This window comes from Drosophila erecta, unplaced genomic scaffold (genome assembly GCF_003286155.1).
Source record: "Drosophila erecta strain 14021-0224.00,06,07 unplaced genomic scaffold, DereRS2 tig00000126-arrow-pilon, whole genome shotgun sequence".
NCBI classification, from domain to species: domain Eukaryota; kingdom Metazoa; phylum Arthropoda; class Insecta; order Diptera; family Drosophilidae; genus Drosophila; species Drosophila erecta.
The window spans coordinates 6016017-6035869 of record NW_020825209.1 but is presented as its reverse complement, the minus strand read 5'-3'; the positions used below and the strand labels follow the sequence as shown (position 1 = coordinate 6035869).

At 47.8% G+C, this 19853-nt stretch overlaps 1 protein-coding gene across 4 annotated transcripts; it reads left to right on the top strand.

Moving 5' to 3' along the window:
* The first annotated feature begins 3979 nt into the window (after positions 1 to 3979).
* On the top strand, positions 3980 to 7065 carry LOC6550112. 4 transcript variants are annotated; one of them, XM_001977613.3, is made up of 4 exons: positions 3980 to 4402; positions 5364 to 5866; positions 5943 to 6092; positions 6217 to 7065. In XM_001977613.3, the coding sequence occupies exons 1-4, from the start codon at positions 4396 to 4398 to the stop codon at positions 6997 to 6999; spliced, it is 1443 nt and encodes a 480-aa protein (XP_001977649.2). In that variant the 5' UTR covers positions 3980 to 4395; the 3' UTR covers positions 7000 to 7065. The 4 variants fall into 4 exon arrangements, 2 of the variants coding, with proteins under 2 accessions (XP_001977649.2, XP_026838181.1); XM_026982380.1 differs by having other exon boundaries at positions 5361 to 5866; XR_003408081.1 differs by lacking the exons at positions 5943 to 6092; positions 6217 to 7065 and having other exon boundaries at positions 3980 to 4400; positions 5361 to 5447.
* Positions 7066 to 19853: the final 12788 nt, after the last annotated feature.

Genomic DNA, 19853 nt, shown 5'->3' with positions numbered 1-19853 from the left:
ACAGCAGCAGCAGCAGCAGCAACAGGCGCTGCAGCAGCAACAGGCGCAGCAGCATTTTGCTCTGCTGCAGCGAGCTGAGTTTATGAATGAAAACCCAAGTGCACACAATGTTCCGCTCGACAACCTGTTATCTCCTCGGCCGCACTCGCTCTCTCCCTCACTCACTCACTCGCTCTCGCTCTCTCTCTCTCTCTCTCGCTCTCTCTCTCTCTCGCTCTCTCTGCCACCATCACTCGCTCTCACTCGCTCTCTCCGGCGAGCGGCAACCTGTTGCGCTCTGCTCTTCCACTCGAATCGGCGCTCCACGCGCCTCTCGCTTGGAGCGTCTTGGCGGCTCTCCGATTGGCCAGGCCGCTTCGGAACCGCTCGTCTTCGGCGCGCCGCTCAGGGGGCAGCGGACCAATCAGCGGCGGCCCACTCGCACACACTCGCAGGCTCACCGATGCGGCTACGTGCCACCGCCCACGCACACAGGGACGCAGTGCGGCAGCTACGACCACGCGCCACGCCCCTCCGGCACCCCCTCACCGCAGCCCACCAGTCAGTGGGTCACAGCTTGCTCGGGCGAATCAATTAACAAAACCTAAATGATGAAGGATTTGACGGGCAGAAAAGGATTAAGTAACGTGCGTAGTATTATTAACAACGGCAGGGGATTTAGTTTCGCTCTTGATCTGCTATCAAAATTAAGGCATATTAATGCAAATACCTGCCAATTAGGAAATTTGTGGCATATTGCATAAGGAGCTCAAAAGCACAAAAGAGATCAAAATTAAAGCATATTAATGCAAATGCCTGCCAATTAGGAAATAATACGCACTTCTATTGAATACATTTCATTTGAGCAAATTCGGACCATTTGCAATAATAATACAGGCGGCATAAGCATATAAAATAGTCAGTAAAGTTGTAACTTATTTTAGTAAATTGTTTTAAGGAGCTGTTGCAAAGCATTGCGTTTTAAAAATAAATGAGAGCCCATTAAATGAGGCCACAAGTCGAACTAAGCTGGAAATCGGACGATTAATCAATATCAAACGATTTAAAACCTAGTGATTAATGTATCTTGCATTAGCTTTTTATTTATATATATGTACCAATGTTAACTTGAACTTACAACTGACAAATGCACACTGCCTCTATGTTTGCGACCAACTTACCCCTGATTAAGTCATAACGATGCACCATTTCAAGGCAAGAAAAGAACATCAAAGGGTTAGAGCCGTCTGAAAATAAATCCCATAGGTGCCAGAGCAAATGCATGGCGAATCCGAATTGCAATGGCCATTGAGGATCGGATAAGCGGCGAGAACAGACAAACAAACAAGATACAAGCCGACAAGCAAATCGACTAACTAACCGTTTAAGTTGCCGTTTCGGATGTGAGAATTGCACTTTGGGATCTGATAAAGCGAGCGATTTTACGCATAATCAAAAACATCAAAACAACTGAGGAGCTGAGCTGGGAAATGGGTAACTCACACCTCCCCCGTCCACTGCACACCCGCACCCACGCACACCCACACACACACCCACGAAAACAGGAAAACAGGAGGTGCGGAGGTGCGGAGGTAGGTAGGCATGCCTGGGACGGGATCAAGTCCTGCGAAAGGACAGGAGCTAAGCAGCGTGTAATGACGGATGGTTCTCCTTATGGCACATCTACAGATACTTGTACTTGTATCTGCATCTCTCGGTTAACCTTCCTGCCCGAGGTCGATGTGTTGGCCGTGGCAATTAAAGCGTATCCTTGGCATTCGTTACGCCGCTAAAAAATTACACCATGACAGGACACAATGCGTTCGGGACGGACGGGCGGGCGAGGACCTCACAGGACAGCTCAATTTTGTAGCAAAATATTTTTGTTGCCCAGAACGAATCGCAAGTAAAACAGAAAGTCCAGGCTGGACGGACGACTGGGTGGGGGATTGGCTCCCCGCGGGGAGTGCTGTGTGTGTGTGTACCGACAGCAGCAGCAGGAGCTCATCAATGCAATAATCGTGTCCATCTCGGGCGTACGAGTAGAGGGAAGAGTCCCTCCCGATCCCGATCCCGATCCCGATCCTTGTGCATCCTTGTAGATGAAGCTGTTGCTCCGGGTGCGAATGGCCCTTTTTGTGCCATGCCGCCCGTTTCCCAAAGGAGACGACGTCGCACAAAAGGTGTGCGCTGCCACCTTGATATATGTGCGATATGCGAGCGAGTCCCTCTCTGTGGGTTGTGGGTCCTGCGAGATTCGAGTCCGAGTCCGAGTCCTTGCGGCGAAATCAAGGCGAGTGGCCCCGCTGCGCAACACAACTGCTTCCTGCAGCAGTTGCTGCACGCTGCACGCTGCCCGCTGCCCGCTGCACTTACGGTTAGACGCAAGGACACACCGTCCGTTGTCCGCTGTCCGCTGTCCGCTGTCCGTTGTCCGCTGTCCGTTATCTGACCATCTACAGCTGTTTTCGGCTGCCCAAAACAATGCGGCCATAATGCAGCAAAACTCTTGATTTAATTAGACCGTCAATTGTGCAAGCCCTCGAAAATAGGGTGAAATATGGGCATATTTGCTGTAGGGATTCCTAGGTAGCCAGTTGGGTGTGCTGGAGATCGCCCATCTATCTGTATAGATGATATTCCCACCCATAGCGGAATTGCACGAGTATCAGCCAAACTGAAACTAACTAAAGGAAACTCAAATGATTCACAAATAAATTGTAATATTAAGTTGAAAAGATGCCTTAAAATCGAAACTCTGTAAACTACATTTAAGCTAGCTTTAAGCAAAATATTATACAACATTTTATGATAAGGCAAACTCATTAATTAATTAAGCAAATATAAACATGTACAGTGAGGCACGTTCTTAATATAACATTGTTATTATGGTCATAAGTCGTATTAAATACTTAGTAATCAACCGTTTTATTTATGTGTTTGTGGAAATATGATGATCAAATATTTAATTCAAAAAACTTTAAATCCAGGCTTTAAAGAGCTCATGACATATTTTAATATGCTAGTCACGCTGATGGGAAGTAGTGAACTTCCCCAGTTGGTTGTCATATTTTATTTTTAGCTATTTTATTTATGTATAATTACTTTTTGAAATATAAATTGTAAAATAGAAAATGTTGGTTGTCACATTTTATTTTTAACTATTTTACTTGTTTGAAATATAAATTGTAGTATAGAAAATGAACAGTTACGTAGAAACGGTTAGGGATCTCACCTCCAATAAATACCTAATATTGCACATGGTAGATGGTTCTCGAATGGAGATTCTACCTGGCTTAGCGACTCGAAATGCGGTGTTATGTTGGTCATTTCCGTTGATCACTTTCTGGGCCGATTTGAATGTCAGGACTTTTTGGGAGGGGTGAGCAGGCCGCTCAAGGTCACCCAGGGAGTGTGTGGGAGCGAGACAGGGAGCACGGCTGACCGCGCTTAGCAGAGCGGGACAGAGCCAGGTAGGCTCGCTCTTTTGGGGCACCAGGTATGCCTCCACTCGCTGCCTCTCTCTTTCCCGCTCTTTGAGTGAGTGGCGCGGATTGGGCAAGTGGGAAAATTCCAGTTGCAATGGCGACCGGACCCAGAGCGCCTTCGCCCGCAGGAGCAAGCGGGATGGCGCGAGAGGACAGCCGGTTGGCAGGCTCAAAGGCAACACACACACGCACACGCACACATAGGCCAGGTAGGAGCACACGCACACATGCGCAGGTGACCTGGGCATAGGATACCCAAGCGCTCGGCGAGAGCGGGCGCGGGAGCGGGACAGCCTGCGGTTCTTCGGATCTGAATCTGATCGGTCCGAGTCGGCGGTCTTCTTCTGGCTCGGACCATGGCGTACCGCTCGTTGGCAGTCGGCGGGCAGCGACGTCGGCAGAGGCGGCTCAGATCGCCTCAGTTCCCAGCTCAGTTTCGGTTTCGGCCTTTTGGCGCTGCTCATCGGTCGGTCGATCGGTTGGTCGGTCGGTTGGTCGGTTGGTCGGTTGGTTGGTTGGTTGGCCGGTCGGTATCGCTCTGGTATTGTGGTATCTGGTATCTGGTATCCGCAGCCTCTCAGCGAAGAAAGCTGGTCAAATCCAGCGCGACTTTGGGCTCAGTTCGGTTTCACACTCGAACGCGAGCAGAAGTGTCCGCGAATCAGTCTCCCAAGCAACAGAATCAACAAATCAGAACCCACCAGCTGCAGCACAGATTGTCCAGTGCTCTTCCAACAATTATACAAATATAAATACATTTTTTTGCGAGTGTTGTGTTGCAAGTGTGCCCATTGAGAACCGCCGGGAAATCAACAACGTATCTCGAACGATCGCCCATTTGGATTAACGCACGGACTTTTCTGCTCAGGCGCAGCAGAAACCACGGGGATTCCGCGAGGATCCTGACCGATTCCACTTTTCATCTATAATGCGGTGTGTGTATTATTTTTGATTTGATTAAGATACTTAGAGCAGGCGCAATTGGAGTGTGGAGAAGGGATTCTCCACTCTTCAAGTGATTTATCAACGCGAAACGACCAACGATCTGCTGGAATACAGAAAGGACATTCAGTGACAACAACTGCAATGAATAGTTTGTAACAGTTCGATAAATATTTCTACAGGATAAAATTAATCCACAGGATTAATTGTGTGAATCCTTCGTTGATATTCAGCGGCAAACGATCTTCAGTCACGAATTCCCATCCTGTCAGATAAAGTAGCTAACTTGAATGGAGAATTTGAAATTTTCAAAATTCAGAATCAGCTCAAAATCCAAAATTCAACCTCAAAAGTTCCCACACTTTCACACACTGGAAGTTGAAGCCAAGCCAGAAGGCAGTGTTTTGTCGACTGGAGAAGATTAGATCCTCGAATCTCGGATCGATACGTCTTCATTATTCGCTCAGGCTACTCTCGAGTTAATTGTCTAAATTAAAAAGTTTTCCCCGCCTTCAATATACACATATATCGCATTGGAAAAGACGAAAGACGAAAGGCAAAAAAAAACAGCAAAACAAACGCAGGGAAAATGTTAAAAAAATCAAACCAAATTGTTCAGACTGTTGTCCGGTTGCAGTTGCATTCGCATTGAAGGAACCACTCACCCAATCACCAAATCACCCACGCGTCCAGAAACCCGCCCATCCAGCCCAAAGGAATCCATTTAGTTCAGAGTCCATCCACTTCATCCAGAAAGGAACCGTTGATCGTTGGTCGTCTTGCGTTGATGCCGAAATTCATTTCATTTACTTTTGCATTCCCGATACTCATTGTGTGTTTCTCTACATCTCTCCCCTCCTGACCCCATCCCCGCCCTCCCATATATATCTACATATTCGCTGTATCTGCACACCGACTTGGATACGGATACGGATTACGGACCACGGGCAGCAGTTGGTTGGCAGTGCGCTGCGACCACAGCTAAAGGCAGCACCACGGCAGCCGGCAACGGAAACGGAAACAGCAGCGGAAGCGGAAGCGGCAGCGGTAGCGGCAGCGGCAGTGGACTCCGGCACCGAAGAGGAAGTGGCTACCATGCGGCGATGGCTCGTCCGCTGCTCCTGCTTCTGCCCGCCCTACTCGTCCTGCTCCTCGCCGCCCAGCTGCCCCACCTGGCGGAGGGACGCAGCACCACCAGCAGCGGCGGTCTCACGGTGATCGACAGCGACCGCCTGCGCATACGCACCACCTCCAGCACAGCTCCAGGGCAGCACACAAATCCGGCACAGATCCCCGCCAGCGCCAGTCCGCGCAAGCGCCACCGGAAGCGGAACAGCAACTGGATCGACTATCGCAACTTCGACGAGAACACCACCGCCCTGGAGTGGGCCAATCCCTGCGGGGGCAACTATCACCCCTCGGCGGGGGATCGCTTCAATCGCCAGCGGCCCAGGCAGGTGAGTTCAAACGGGGGTGCCACATTCGACCTGATCCACATGTAACCCGCTTCCATTTGCATCTGCTCCTCCACAGAGCTTCAATCAGCTGAAGCGCCACGCCTTTAGGGAGTACCGCAGCCTGAACAGCAGCCAGGACTCGGCCATCGATATCCGCAACATGACCATGTGGTCGCTCCACACGCACAACTACAAGTTCCTGCCCAAGCTCAAGCCCAATTCCACGGTAAGCGACCACTTTTATAATAGCACCCCTATAATAGCACTGTTACTATAGTATCTTTGAAATCTCATCGACGTATCTTTGAAATAACTCACCATGGCCTGCACACTTCTGCTGTATCCCACAGATTGCCCTGAAGCGCTGGTACCGCAACATGCAAACGTACGTGGCCAGCTTCGCGTACCTGAGGCGCCAGCAGATCCGCTGGGACCAGCGGTCCATCACCCGCGAGTCCAGCACCGCCCGCGAGCTGCGCGAGCTGCTCCTGAGCTCGCGGCGCATCCTCTGCGAGCTGGAGACCGCCGTCAACCAGACGCAGAGTCCGCGCCAGAAGCAGCGGCGCAGTGGTGCGGCGGTCATAGCAGTTGGTGGCACCACCAGCACCACTACTGGCCACACCACTGGCACCACTACGGTGGCGCAGCAGCTGCCGCAGATCTCGCGGCTCGAGATGAACAAGCGTCTGAAGCTGCGCTCCAAGACGAGTGGCTCCGGCATGGGCGGTGCGTCCAGTGCATCCGCGATGGCCGGCGAGGCGGACTCCATCGACATGCGCTTCGTGAAGCACCACTACTACGACTTCCTGCGCACCATGTATCAGCTGCTGCGGCGGGAAGGCAAGCGGGTGCGAAGTCGGCCGCGGAAGCACCACAAGAAGCACAGGAACCAGCAGCAGAGGAGCCAGAAGAAGCAGCAGCAGCAGCAGCAGCAGCAGCAGCAGCTGGAGCAACTGGAGCAACTGGAGCAGCGGTGGCGCAGCTCCACCTTGAATGGCAAGGAGTTCAACGAGGTCTCCAAGCCCGTGGCAGGTGGGGCGGCTGGAGTGGCAGGTGTTTCCGTTGGTGGCAGCAACCAATTTGCACGCGGCAGACGTGGAAAGCGCCAGTCGAAACGCGTGCAGCGCACGTGAAATCGCCCCCTCACCACCCCCCTTTAACCAACCCTCACCAAGCCCATCTCCTCAGGACACGCCCCTTTCCCCTGTCCCAAAAAAGCCAAACCCTTTAATTTAACCGTTTATTGATCGATCGTAGCTTAAGTAAATTATTTGATTGCCAGCACAGAGTCCCTGTTCTCGAATTCATTGCAAGTATTACCACATTCCGTATTTATTGACAGCAGTCGAGAGAGAGAGAGAGAGAGAGAGAGAGAGAGAGCGAGGGAGAGAGAGAGAGAGAGAGAGGGATAGTTATCCGCAGTTGCCGTTCTAGTCACATAAGAGCAACCGCCAACCACCAGCACCACCCACTGGAAAGTATTATTCGCCACGACCACTTTTTGGCCCATCCCGAACCCATATCGAATGCTATGTGACCCCCAGTAGTCTAAGCTAACCCCTCGCATCCCTGCCCATAAATCCACATCCATATCTATATCTATATCCACATCCGTATCCGTATCCATGTCCCGTAGGCTAAGCTTCGATTTTAAGGCACACACATTTTTTTTCGTAGGCTAGTTTGTGTTTTGACATCTGTGATATAGTGCTTGACTAGTTCGTATCTAACCTAATTGTACATATAGATCGCATTGGCGGCATGTGGCATCCATGCCTGCGTAGTCCTAAGCTCGTCCTTAGAAATCGATTTTCGTATTTATAGAACCGACCGACATATGACTAAGCCAGCAGCGGAATAAAGCGAACAATAAACTGAATTGAATTTTGAAAATAATTCTGCTTTTGTTTTTTCATTTTTTGAACTAAATAGTATGGTGAAGAATGCACATTCTTTGCCCATGTTGGTTGTATTTCAATTTTTAATGGAACTCTGGAGTGGAAATACTTCGAGATGGTGTCATATTGAAGACATGCATTTTCATCTTTTTTGATATATTTCCAAATGGAAATTATATAATGAGTTAGTCATCTAAATGCAGATTGGAGCAATATAAGTTATATAATTCCTATGGAGTACTTGATGTGGCCAATACTGTCGTGTATATGGCATCCGCATCCCTTGGGGAGCCAATTCCCTTGACACACTTTCTGCGGATTCGCCTCCTCCTCGCCTTGGATGCGTCTTTATGGCTCCTCCGTGGGTCATGGCTTTTATGATCTCCAGCGGCGTCAAGCTATTAGCACGTCAGGCTTCCAGTTACCAGTTCCCCTCGATGCCGACCCCGATCCCGATTCCAATTCCGATCCCGATCCCCACCTGCGCCTACCTGTGTCCAGTGGAAATGAATGGACTGCGATCAATGAACCACTCAATGAAAGTTCGCGCCAAGTGCAGCCGCATAACTATAAATCGGTGGCATTAGCTCTGGCCGGGAATGCTAAGGTGCCGGGATTCGGGGGGCAGATGAGCTGCCGCTTATCCCCGGGGTTAAGTACAACACGGCTACACTTGTCCTGGCCACCGGTCTGAGTTTGCAGCACGGTCTGGTGTCGAGAAATCCCCGCTTTGTTTGAAGCGGATTTAGGCAAATTTACTTTTTAATGCCTTGGCTTATTGCCAAGCTCCGTTTAGGGCGCTTAGTGGCAACTTATGGCCAAGTCCACTCGGATTATTAGCGCTCAGCGAACGGAAGCAGACTGCCCTGTGTCCTGGATGTGTCCTGGATGCCAGAGGGAGAGTGCCTAGGATATGTTGACATGCAAATGGATTAGCACGAGACGCTGAGCAAAAACATTTCTGCATGCGCATTATGATGCCGCCTAAGCCGTTTATTGATTGCAATCGATCGAAGGAAGTCCAGACTTTAAGCCGCTCCAGGGTTATGGTTTTTATATTCGGTTTTGGGTTCGGCTTCGGCTTGGGTTTGGGTTCGGGCTCAGGTGCTGGCTTGGGTCTGGCTCGGCTCTCTGGGCCATAGTCCAGTGTCAAGTGTCCCCTTTTTGGCCTGAGCCCTTTCGGGTAAGTAGGTGTTGTTATGTTTTTAGCTGTCATAAATATTGTAAAACTCGGTAAATATTTAAACAGCGTGCACAATAAAGGCAAATGCCAAGAGGCTCGACGCCCGTCGACGGTCGGGCGGGCATTCCAGTATTCCAGTATTCCAGTACTGGAGTAGTAGTATTCCGGTATTTCGCTTTTCAGTTTTCAGTTTTCAGTTGTCGGCTTTCGGATTTCAGATTCCGTTCGGGGCATTGTTTTTGGCCTGGTCATAACGGGCCAGCCGCACTGACTACCTGGCTGGCTACCTTCCTCCTGCCGATGAAATTTGAATATGTGCCTGGCTGGGCAGGAGGAGGTTGAGAAAAAAAAGAAAAAGATTAACAACATTTAATAACCCATCATTGCGCCGTCCCGCTCCCACGCATTGTGTCGACAATTTTGCAAGATAACTGCATTTGTGCAGTCCTTTGTGCCGGGCCACTTTTTGCCATTGTCCTGCCATTTTGCGCTCCTCTTTTTCCTTTCTTCGCCGACTCACAAATTCCCAATCTCTTTTTGTGTTTTTTATTGTCCTGCGGCACCTTCCAGGAATCCCATGCCGTGCAGCGTCCTCTGCCGCGCCAAACTGCGTCCTGTCCCGCACGAACAGGATGTATCTGTATCTATTTGGCCATGTCCTGTTTGCCACTCAATTTGTGTACCCGAAATGCTCAATCGCCCGGCAGACAAGTGGCAACTCAATTAGGCCATCGGCTCAATTATATTGCCACGATCAATCCAGTCAACGGGTTGGGATAGTCTCCTTTCCAGCTGATGGATCGGTTTCTCCACCATTGGTTGACTCTAGGAACTAATACTTAGGTGCATGAGTATCTATGGGATACAAAAGGCATGAATTGCACCTTGATAGATAATACTATTCACATTCTCAGTACACTTATTACAATAATGATATTGCAAGATGTGCAAGATGCACTTATTGTAATAATAATATAATATATTGCAAGATATACAAGATACGCATATTACAATAATGATATAATAATATTGCAAGATATGCAAGATAGATATATGACAATAATGATATAATAATATTGCAAGATATTCTGAATTTGATTACATTCATGTCATATAAACAATTCCTGTATTAATCACAGCTCTGTTCCATTCGCATTTCATCGCTACCCGTAATGGATTCGATTCTACGACTCTCGCCGCATGACATTCGTCACCACGCACATTCACTTTCCATTAGCACGACTTCTAATTGAGGTTTATGATTGCAGTTCAATTTATGACACTGCTGCCCGACATATCTCATCACATCCCATTTGGCCGCCAGTCAATACCAGTCAATCCCAGTCAATCCCCTCCGGGTGATCCCCCCAAAATAAACACCCCCCACCGCTCCCTCGACCGCTTCATGTTAAATTAGCCATGAGCCGCTTGCAATTGAAATTCGATTTGTTTACAAAGCGATTCAATTAATTTGTCAAATTGGCCGCGTGATTTGCATTTCAAAGCGTTCGCATTTCAATATTTTCCATGTTTATTATTTTATCGCCGCTGCCGACGCGCTGTGATGGTTATTATTGTTATTATTATTATGCTTTTTACAGCTGTTATTATTTGCATAGCCGGCCGGCTTCAAGCCGTGCTTTTGTTGTTTTTCGACGGCTCGATTGCGATGTTGATGATGATGATGATAATGACGACAGGCGGGCAGCGGATTTTTTCCCAATATCATTTGAGCCTTAACAAGATATGCGCGGCTCGCAAAAGTTGCTCGGGAAAAACTGATGATAGATGCGAAAAAAGGTCTATCGATGGCTGCTAATGGATCGCAGTGAACAAACCCAATTGCAATTGTTTTGATTATTATTTGATTATTAGAAAGCGCAAATGCTAAAACCAGGGCAGTTCACGTAGTGACGAAGCGCGTCTACCGAGTGTTTTAGCTAAGACAACGCTATAAAATAAATACTGTGAAAACTGTGATTGAGAACCGGAAATAAATGGAAAATATTATGGCCAACAATGACTATTTGGTAGAAAAAACTGCCGCGGCACTATCGATTGTAATACCTACAATCGTACACCATAGCCGACTGAATATATGAGGTACTTGTGTGTTCCCAAGTCATATCTGAGATGGAGGATCCTAAGTGACGCGGCTTGCCCCTTTCCGCGCCTCTATTGCCTTTCTGGCGGGCCTTAATTATATAATTTGTGCGCTTGCCTGGTCGGACATATCATATCTTGTTTTTATTAGCATACATTTTAATGGCCATTTATGTAATCTCATAGAGTGCGGCCGCATAAATCTCGCCGTCGGGTTCTCAGACAGTTAAGACCCGGCCTAAAGTCTGGTCCCAGGCGGGTCCAAAAATAAAAAACAAAAAAGTATGGAAAAAAAGAAAAGATTTTGCGTATGACTTAATAAACATGTCGTTGAACTGTCGCCGGCAGCGTAGTTGGTTTTTTTCTTTTTTTTGTTATTTTTTTTTTTTTGCCTCAGGTTTACGAGCTGCTAGGCTGTGTGGATTTTTATTTTATTTCAGTTTTGAGCCGAGCTGGCTGGGCACCTCGACTAACGCTTTTTAATTGTTTTAATTTTTCCACTTTGCTGGTAGCCCCCTCTGTTACCCCGTTGCCCCGTTACCCCGCCCCTGTGCACATTGAACTTGAGCCGACGGCAAAGAAATAAAAAAAAGAGCTCACAACGCAGCACAAAATTTTAATTACCATGAGTAATATTTTATTACACTTTGACACTGAAAGAAAACTTCACAAGAACGAGACCATTGAAGAGGTGAGAGAACAAAAAACGGTAGGGATCGCATGGGCATCGTATATGGGGGGCCATAAACTGGTCGGTCGGGTAGGGAATACCCTACTCCCTACTATTATGCATATATCTATCACCTGAATTTAGAAATCGATCTGGATATGATGCCAGCCCGAACGCCACGGGAATCGCACATCTAACGCCCCCGACTATTTGAAACCGTTTCCGAGGAACGTACATGTATCTATGTATCGATATATGGCCGAATCAACAGGGCACAAATCACATAATAAAATGTGCAACAAATTCGTAAATCTCCATCTCCGCCAGGCAAAAAGGAAAATAACTAACTTAAGTAGCGGTAGCAAAAGGCTACTAACATGTTTATGCTACTTTTATGAGGTGGCAATAAAATCGAACGCAGTACGAAAATGAATAATAAAACTGAAACTGAAACTGAAAACTGAAAAATGAGAAATGAAGAAGGCAGGGGCTGTGTTGCTGTGCCTGTGCCTGTGCGCCCTGTACCGGTCGCACCCGCTGCAAAGGATCGCCAGCGGCACTCGCACACAATGACTTCATCGATTTATAGCGGTCACGAGTGAGGAGCACTCATCTCGGACTCGGACTCGGACTCTGGCTTCTCGGTTTTGGTTTTTGGTTTTTAGGTTTTTAGGTTTTTGGTCTTTGGTCTTTGGTTTTTGGTTTTGGTTTCGCTTATGGCATACCTCTGGACCTGGCCCAATAGACCTGAAACATGCTCGTGGACATGGACTGCTGCCTTTTATGATGATATTGTTTTGCATTTCGCGCGCACACAGGACTCTCGCAGCGCGGTGGCAACTAGTGGCCACTGTGGGTTCAGCTCAGTTCGGTTCGGTTCGGTGCGGTTCGGTTCGGTTCGGTTCGGTTCGGTACGGTGCGGTACGGCACGGCTCTGGTGGTGCCGATGTGGATTAAGTCTAGGATGCCGTCGAGGGAGTCGAGGGCTCTGCGGTTCCAGGAAGCCACGGAATAACTCGCGACGCGTACGCGCAGCGCGCAGCTCGCTCATCCTGCCATGCGTTTTATGGTTTGTCGTCATAATCACCGGCACAGCATCTCGCGGTGCCTCGTCCCTTTTCCTTTTCTCCACAGTCCGCTGCGCCAGTGGCACACTCACACTCACAATCGCACGCACACTTACAAGCACATGCACTTACATTCACACTCGCACTCACCATTTAGGCCCAAAAAGCCAGGCGACTGTCACTTGATTTATGCAACCTGGCGAACGTGACTCGCCGGTGGAGCTGCCTTCTCTCCCCGTACCACGAAAATAAAAAAAAAAAATAAAAAAAAAAACTGAAAAATAATAAATAAGGAAAATACAAAAATCGTATCCCTTGAGGCTCGTTTGTTTTTGTTAGACATAACGGGGCAGTCAATAAGCTTTTTTATTTCGCATTAATTTCGCTTCGACTGCCGGAGTAAAGTGACAAATAACCAAAAGAGCGGGGTTCTTATTCATAACCTTTGAATAATTGCTTTGATTCACCCTGCAATGCAGAAATTCAAGGAAGCGCTTATGAAATCAAAAAATGTTGTATTTCTCATATTACATTTATATTATTGCAAGCGTTGCTTATAGACTAATTAAACGAGACCAGTTAGTCATAGCAATGAATGGTATTTGGGTAAAAACTCGCAGTTTCTATAATTAGGAATTATAGACGAGACTTACTGGGTTTAATAAAAACTAGCCCATAAAGAAACGGAGTGTCGTATAATGTATTCAATTATAATTGCCATCAGTCATTGTTCCATCCATTTGTTGCCACCAATTGGTTGGCCCGATCTTCAGCCGTGGAATTTCGGTTGTGCCCCCAACTCTTCACGGCCGATTGAATACACTCACTCGACTCACAAAGGCCACAGAGGGAGACATTAATCACAAATCAAATGGCTACAAATAGAGCAGCGCAGAGTCAGAGATTGGTATCGAGATTCGGATACAGAATGCTGATTCCCCCCGTAATTCGTTCTATAGATGCATGTGTGTGCCTGTGCCCCTCAACTTGCAACACGGTGCTGTACAAACAAGGCGCAACACTTGACAATGACACAAAGCGTCAACTTTGGCGGCAACAACAGCACTGCACTTGCTGCGCCCATGGATGGCCATTCTGGTGGGGGTTTGGGATAGGAATTGGGACTCAGCCACAGATACAGATACAGATACAGATTCGGATTCGGATTGGGAATGGTTAAAGATGAGCCCGAACTGAAATGAACTGGGCGCAACTGCAGGCCAGATCAAAGCAAGAGTGCCTCAATAATGATAATCATCGCGATCATGATGATGAGCGACTGTCGTCTTAACAGATCTTCTGCTGCACAAATTCTGACAAGTAAAATAATAAATTTTTCTATATCATCTCGCTCTCGGCAGGCGTTGCCATCCCGCTCGCACACTTTGCCGACAATGTGGGACACATTTAATACAATTTTCTGATTTCCAGAGTCTTTGTTTTGTACCCTTTTTGAAGGACCCTCAATCAAGCCAACAGATGGAGATCTGCGGCTAACCAGGGAGCGGGGCTATAAAATCGTCGTAGGGCATCGGGGGCGGGGTAACTGTCGGCACTTGGTGAAAATATTTGTTGTACGCCTCGTTGAATTCGGATTCAGATACAGATTCAGATTCGGATTCGGATTGCTTTTCTTCTCATTCGGATGGCGCGGAGTGGAGTGGGGGCTGAAGCGGCTTAGCGGGGTCTTGGGTGTCGGGGATTAGCCGATGTGGAGCGGAGCGTCGAGGAGGTAGCCAAAACATGGTTACCCAAATAAGTTGCAGTAGCTCAGAACTAGTAGGTGCCATTAGTTAGACTTCCATATTACGCATACGCCACCATTCATATCCTTTGGATCATTATATGCCCCAATTTTCGGCTTCATCTTCATAACAAGATTGTACCGCACGCGTGTATTTGCTTTTGTTAAACAAAAAAAAAGAAAAAAAACCAAGACAAGGCGACAAACACTCAAAAGTGTGCGAAAGAGAGGGCGAGTGACACGCAGAGCGGGATGGCTAGCGGCGAGGCTCGAGCGGAACTGATCAAAGTCATTCAAACATGAATGAAGTTCATTAAAAACTGATCAAATCTTTTGGGCGAGAACAATGCAAACAAGACAAGAGCGGCGGAGAAATGCTGATACAACAGAGACACGGAGGGGGTGGGGCAGGGGTAGGAGTGGGGGGTGGCAGGGAGTACAAAACGCTGGGAAAGAAGCAAGAAGAAGTGAAGGCGAGAAAGGAAGAAAGAAAGACACACACACACGCAAGCGGGGGAAAAGCGACAGAAAGAAAGAAGCCAGTAACATGCAGCTGGCAGTGACAATTTCTCACTCTCTCTCTCTGTCTCTCTGTCTCCATCTCTTGCTCGCTCTGATTGCCATCTCGCTCACGCCATGTGTGGCAATGTCCTGGATTCGATTCAATTCAATTCAATTCGATTCCGTCCTGTCGTCCTGTCGTCCTTTCTCTTTACACGGCCCTTACAAATGATGACATTTCCTGATATTTGTTTCGCTCCTCCAGCAACGACAAAGGACCTCGAACGTCCTCGAAAGCAGCAAGGACAACAAACACCTTGTCCACAATGGGAGTCGAACACCGTGTGCTGCCACAACGGAAGTGTTAACGGTGCAGGACTAAGGATGTACCGCTAAGGCAAAACATAATAACATTGGGCTATCGCAGCGAGACAGAGGGAGGGAAATCAGAAACCCTATATGGTTTTCCTTGTATGTGTGAGTGCATACACACACACGTGTGTGTGCAGGAATCAAGCAGATATGTTACTGGATAAGTGACAAGCCAAATCAACATTTTCGGCATACAAATGAACATAGGTACGTGCAAATAGCACTGGTACCAAATAATACCTCAAGGCACTGCACAGATAACTGATGCCACTATAAATTAATAAAGACGTTATTATGCTGCATTCGCAAACAGATGGTAACCTGAGCATTAATTAATACATGTCCGTACTCAATGTTGTGCGCATTGTGTGAGGGGCTCAGCGTGAAAGCAGTTTGATTACCCATTTGGTTAATCAACAGCCGTGCAAAATGTGAGCCATAGCGAAACATAATGGGTGCTGTCCCAGCACGGACACAAGGTGAGTCATTGCCGTCGCCCGTTGCGTATACGCCATGTGGGGCCCGTGCCTGTTTTCCAAAGGACCAACATTTCAATTTGCGGCCCAGTAATTGGCAACGCTGGTGCGGGATTGACCACCGACGGTTGACCAAAAACGAAAGAAAAAAAAAAAAAAAGAAATAAATAAATAAAGCAGCCAACAAGGGCAAATGCATTGCGTTTACCCACGGACAAAGTGGGCAGGTGGACAAGGTGAGCGGAGTTGGCTCTGTGGGAGCTAATTGATGCACTGAACAACTGACGGACTGCAACTGGTGGCTGGGTGGTCCGCCTACAACTGCCTCAACATGAAAATGAAGATGAAGATGGAGATGCAGAGACACTTTGTCGTTGGCTTGCCAATTGCGGAGTCTCGAAAAAAAGAAGAACCGCCGAGAGACTTAGGGGCGGCAGCAGGGGCGTGCCCGGCTCACAGCTGGCCTCAGCCTCAGTTTGAAACTCAGTTTCAGTCTGTATCTCAGTTGTAGCCTTTAGTGCTTGTGTAAATATTTCCCCGTCTTATTTGTGCCACACAGCACACAAAGCCGGACAGTTGGACAGTTGGGCATACGGACATGCGGACATACGGACATGCGGACATACGGACAGTTGGACATACGGACCGCCTCCCTGCCGCTCGGGTCGTGTTTTGTGGGAAGGGGCAGTGGGAGGGGGCTTTGGGCCAGATATTGTTTTAACACATTAGCAGCGCAATGCAACAAATAATTTCCATAAACTGCTGCGCCGAGCGGACCTCCTCCTCCGCTGCACTTGGACTCCGTTCCTAAATGGAGCGACACCACACACGGCAATAGACTCTCAGCCGAGACAAAAAACAAAAAAAACAAAAAAAAACACAACGCAACATACACACACGGCCAACAAAAGTAAATTTCAATGCACGAAAGAGATATGTCACAGGAAGAAAATATTAGTCTTTGTCATTAGGCAAAACAAAAGCCAAAAAGAAAAAAGAGACAAAATCCACGGGAAGGGGGAAGGGGGAAGGGACGCGGAGGGAGCGGAGGGAAAATCAAGAGGAAATTGTGGGGCAGGGGCACCTGAGTACATGAATGGGTTGTGGCGCGATTATGATCGTCGTCATAGTCGTCACAGGCGGAGTCGCGATGATGATGTTTGAATGTTTGCCCACCAACAACGGCCGAGACTTGTTGTTGCCACATTCACATGATTTAAGCCCAGGCCCGAACACGAAATGTTTCCCATCATAAAAGGCCGCTGCCCAGCGCGGACTTCTCTGGAGGTGCCCGGTCCCCAGTCCATATCCAAGTGCCCAGTCCCCGGTCCAACAAAGTCCAAAAGCGACTAAAAGACCTGAAAAACTGAAAAACTGAAAGCCTGTACGCAGCGTTTGGGCCAAAAGCAAACGAAATTAAAAACGGTTCAAATGCTTGACTTGAGCAAGCAACCCACTAGACCCACTAAGCCCACTAGCCCCACGGAGCCCCTCCTGCCCTCCACTCGGCTCGGAAATGCCCCCAGCGGAATGGGGATCTTTCTTTCCCCAATCGAGCAGCGCCGGGAAATCGCCCAGAGTATTGTTACTTTTTCGAGGCGGGGGCTAAGCCCAAACAATTGCGAATGCATCTAAATTTATCCATTAGCCATTTGTGCAGTAATGCCCCCCGTCTCCCGTCACCCGCCAACCGCCACCCACAAAACTAGCCCACGCAAAGCCATTAAAAATGCCCTGGAAACGAAACGATTTTATCATTAACTGTGGGTGTGCAAATATCACAGCAAAATCCCCAAAACAATGGCAATTACGTTAACAAATGGTAATTAGGTGTAAACGGCAGTATCAGCGAACAACTTAGCTATTCATTCGGTCACGAATTACAGTACTTAAGTGGAGTGCTTAGATAATAAATCCGTATCTGTAGCTCCATTTAAAACTCTAATACTACGATATTATTACCATATTACCAGTTAAGTAGTACGTAATTGTTATGAAATTATGATTCAGTTCACTTGCCCAAAATTCCCATTAAATGTGTTTTACTGATATTGTCTAGCTTCACATGCCTTAATGTGATTCATTTGATTTAATTCAATGGCCGCGTGTCGCCACAAATATAAATATAAAATGTTGAAATAATTTCAATCGACTCGTGACTCACTTCATCGACTTTATAACCATGCAACTTATTTCGTATTTACCGACTTGTCTCCACAAATATATCGTTCTGTAGGGCATGGACTGCTACATCAAGTGCTATCTGATTTCCGCTTAAATTACCATTTAGATTAGATTGGGGCGGGCAAGAGTTTCACAGGCCTGCGGGTCAGAGTTAAGGCTGAACTTTTCTTGGAATTCCGCTGGAAAGCTTGGACAGCCCGAGCATTTCACTATAAATCGCTCATTCTATCCGAACGCCCCCCTATTGGAAAGAGCTTGTTCTGTTTTTGAACTGTGCGGAAATCGCAATCCATCGGCGGCATTCCTTACCCATATGGACATGCCGCCGCCCATCAACGCCCAAGGTCGCCAAACATTTCCTGGCCAAGTTCCGATGCGGCGCCCCCATCCCATCTCATTTCATCTCATCTCTGCTCCGGACAGCGGATCCCCACCGCATCCCCAGCGAAACCTGCAAACAGCTCAACGCGAGTCGCACATATAATTTTTCGGAGAAAAACGCCGGAGTTTCTCGCAATTTTATGATAAATTCATTGAATTTTTTCGTGCGCCGAAAAAGTAAAACCGGCAATGGCCAGAAAACTCAGGTAGCGAATGCGGACATACCCTGCTAAAATGTGTTTGCAACACACGAGCTATTCTTCTTTGATTTCAATGCGCCGCAACTTATTGCATCTTTATACTACTAATAAAGTATATTAGCACATTAGTTCCGACATTAGGCGATGTACTCCTTGGATAGAGCATCCGAATTGGGCCGCAAATAAACTGGCTTGCGGCTGTGCCGCCGAACAACTTGCCTGGTGGTTATTGACTCAGCCATATGACAACAAAAGCCGCGACTCCAGCATAATGACAGGAAAAAAAACCCAAAAAATAGCCAACCTCAAGCAAAACGGTGACGACACGGATGCCCCAAAGGAACTGCGACAGTTCACTGTATCACCCACCGCTTATCGCCAAAAGTGGCGTGCTATATGGACCGACTGTATGGCGTTCTGGGCCGACTTATCAGTGACGTCAGAGTGCGCTGCATTTGGCTGCGTTTGGAAATCGGTGCAGCGAGTTCATAAACAAGGCGAAGGAGCTATAAATAAACGCGAAATTGATGTTGGCGTAAGATGCTTAACATTTTCATTCATTTCGGACTGAGGACGGGACTTCTTGCCTCAGCCTGGGCCGTACTGGAAGCTGGATGATGGAAGGCCCCGGGACTCAGCCCATGCCCATGCCCGTGCCCGTGCCCAATCCCATCCCAAGTCCGGTGTCAGAGTCTGTCATCCCCGTTGATTTGTGTCGAGGAAGCAAGTGCTCGAGTCGCCAGCCCGAAGAGGGCGCTGCTTGGAAGCTGATCTTCACGATCATGCTCATCCCGAGGGGAGCACACTGGGGAAAATCAGCTCTACAACTTGGCTAAAAGTGAGCTGCAAGCGGGCCAACAAATTAAGCAACAATAAGTAAAGTAAATGAAGTAAGGAATTTAAGCAGAAAGTTGTCATAGGGTCACTCATAGTCAGCATCATAGAAATGGCATAGCCATGCCTCAACATGACTTGTCCTGAAGCTATGCAAGTTATGCTCAAAATGATGAGTAATCACAAGTCTAGAAAGTCTATTGCCAGTGGAGAGTGCTTCGATTTCTCGCCGTGCAGCTGAACGATCATGACGAACTGCCTCGAAGTGGCGCGCTTAGATGGATAGCCCCGGAGATTTATCATCAAGACAAAGTAGTCGCAAGGATCTGAAACAGTCAGCCACTCAAGGGGCACAATTAAAGCCGCTCTCTCTC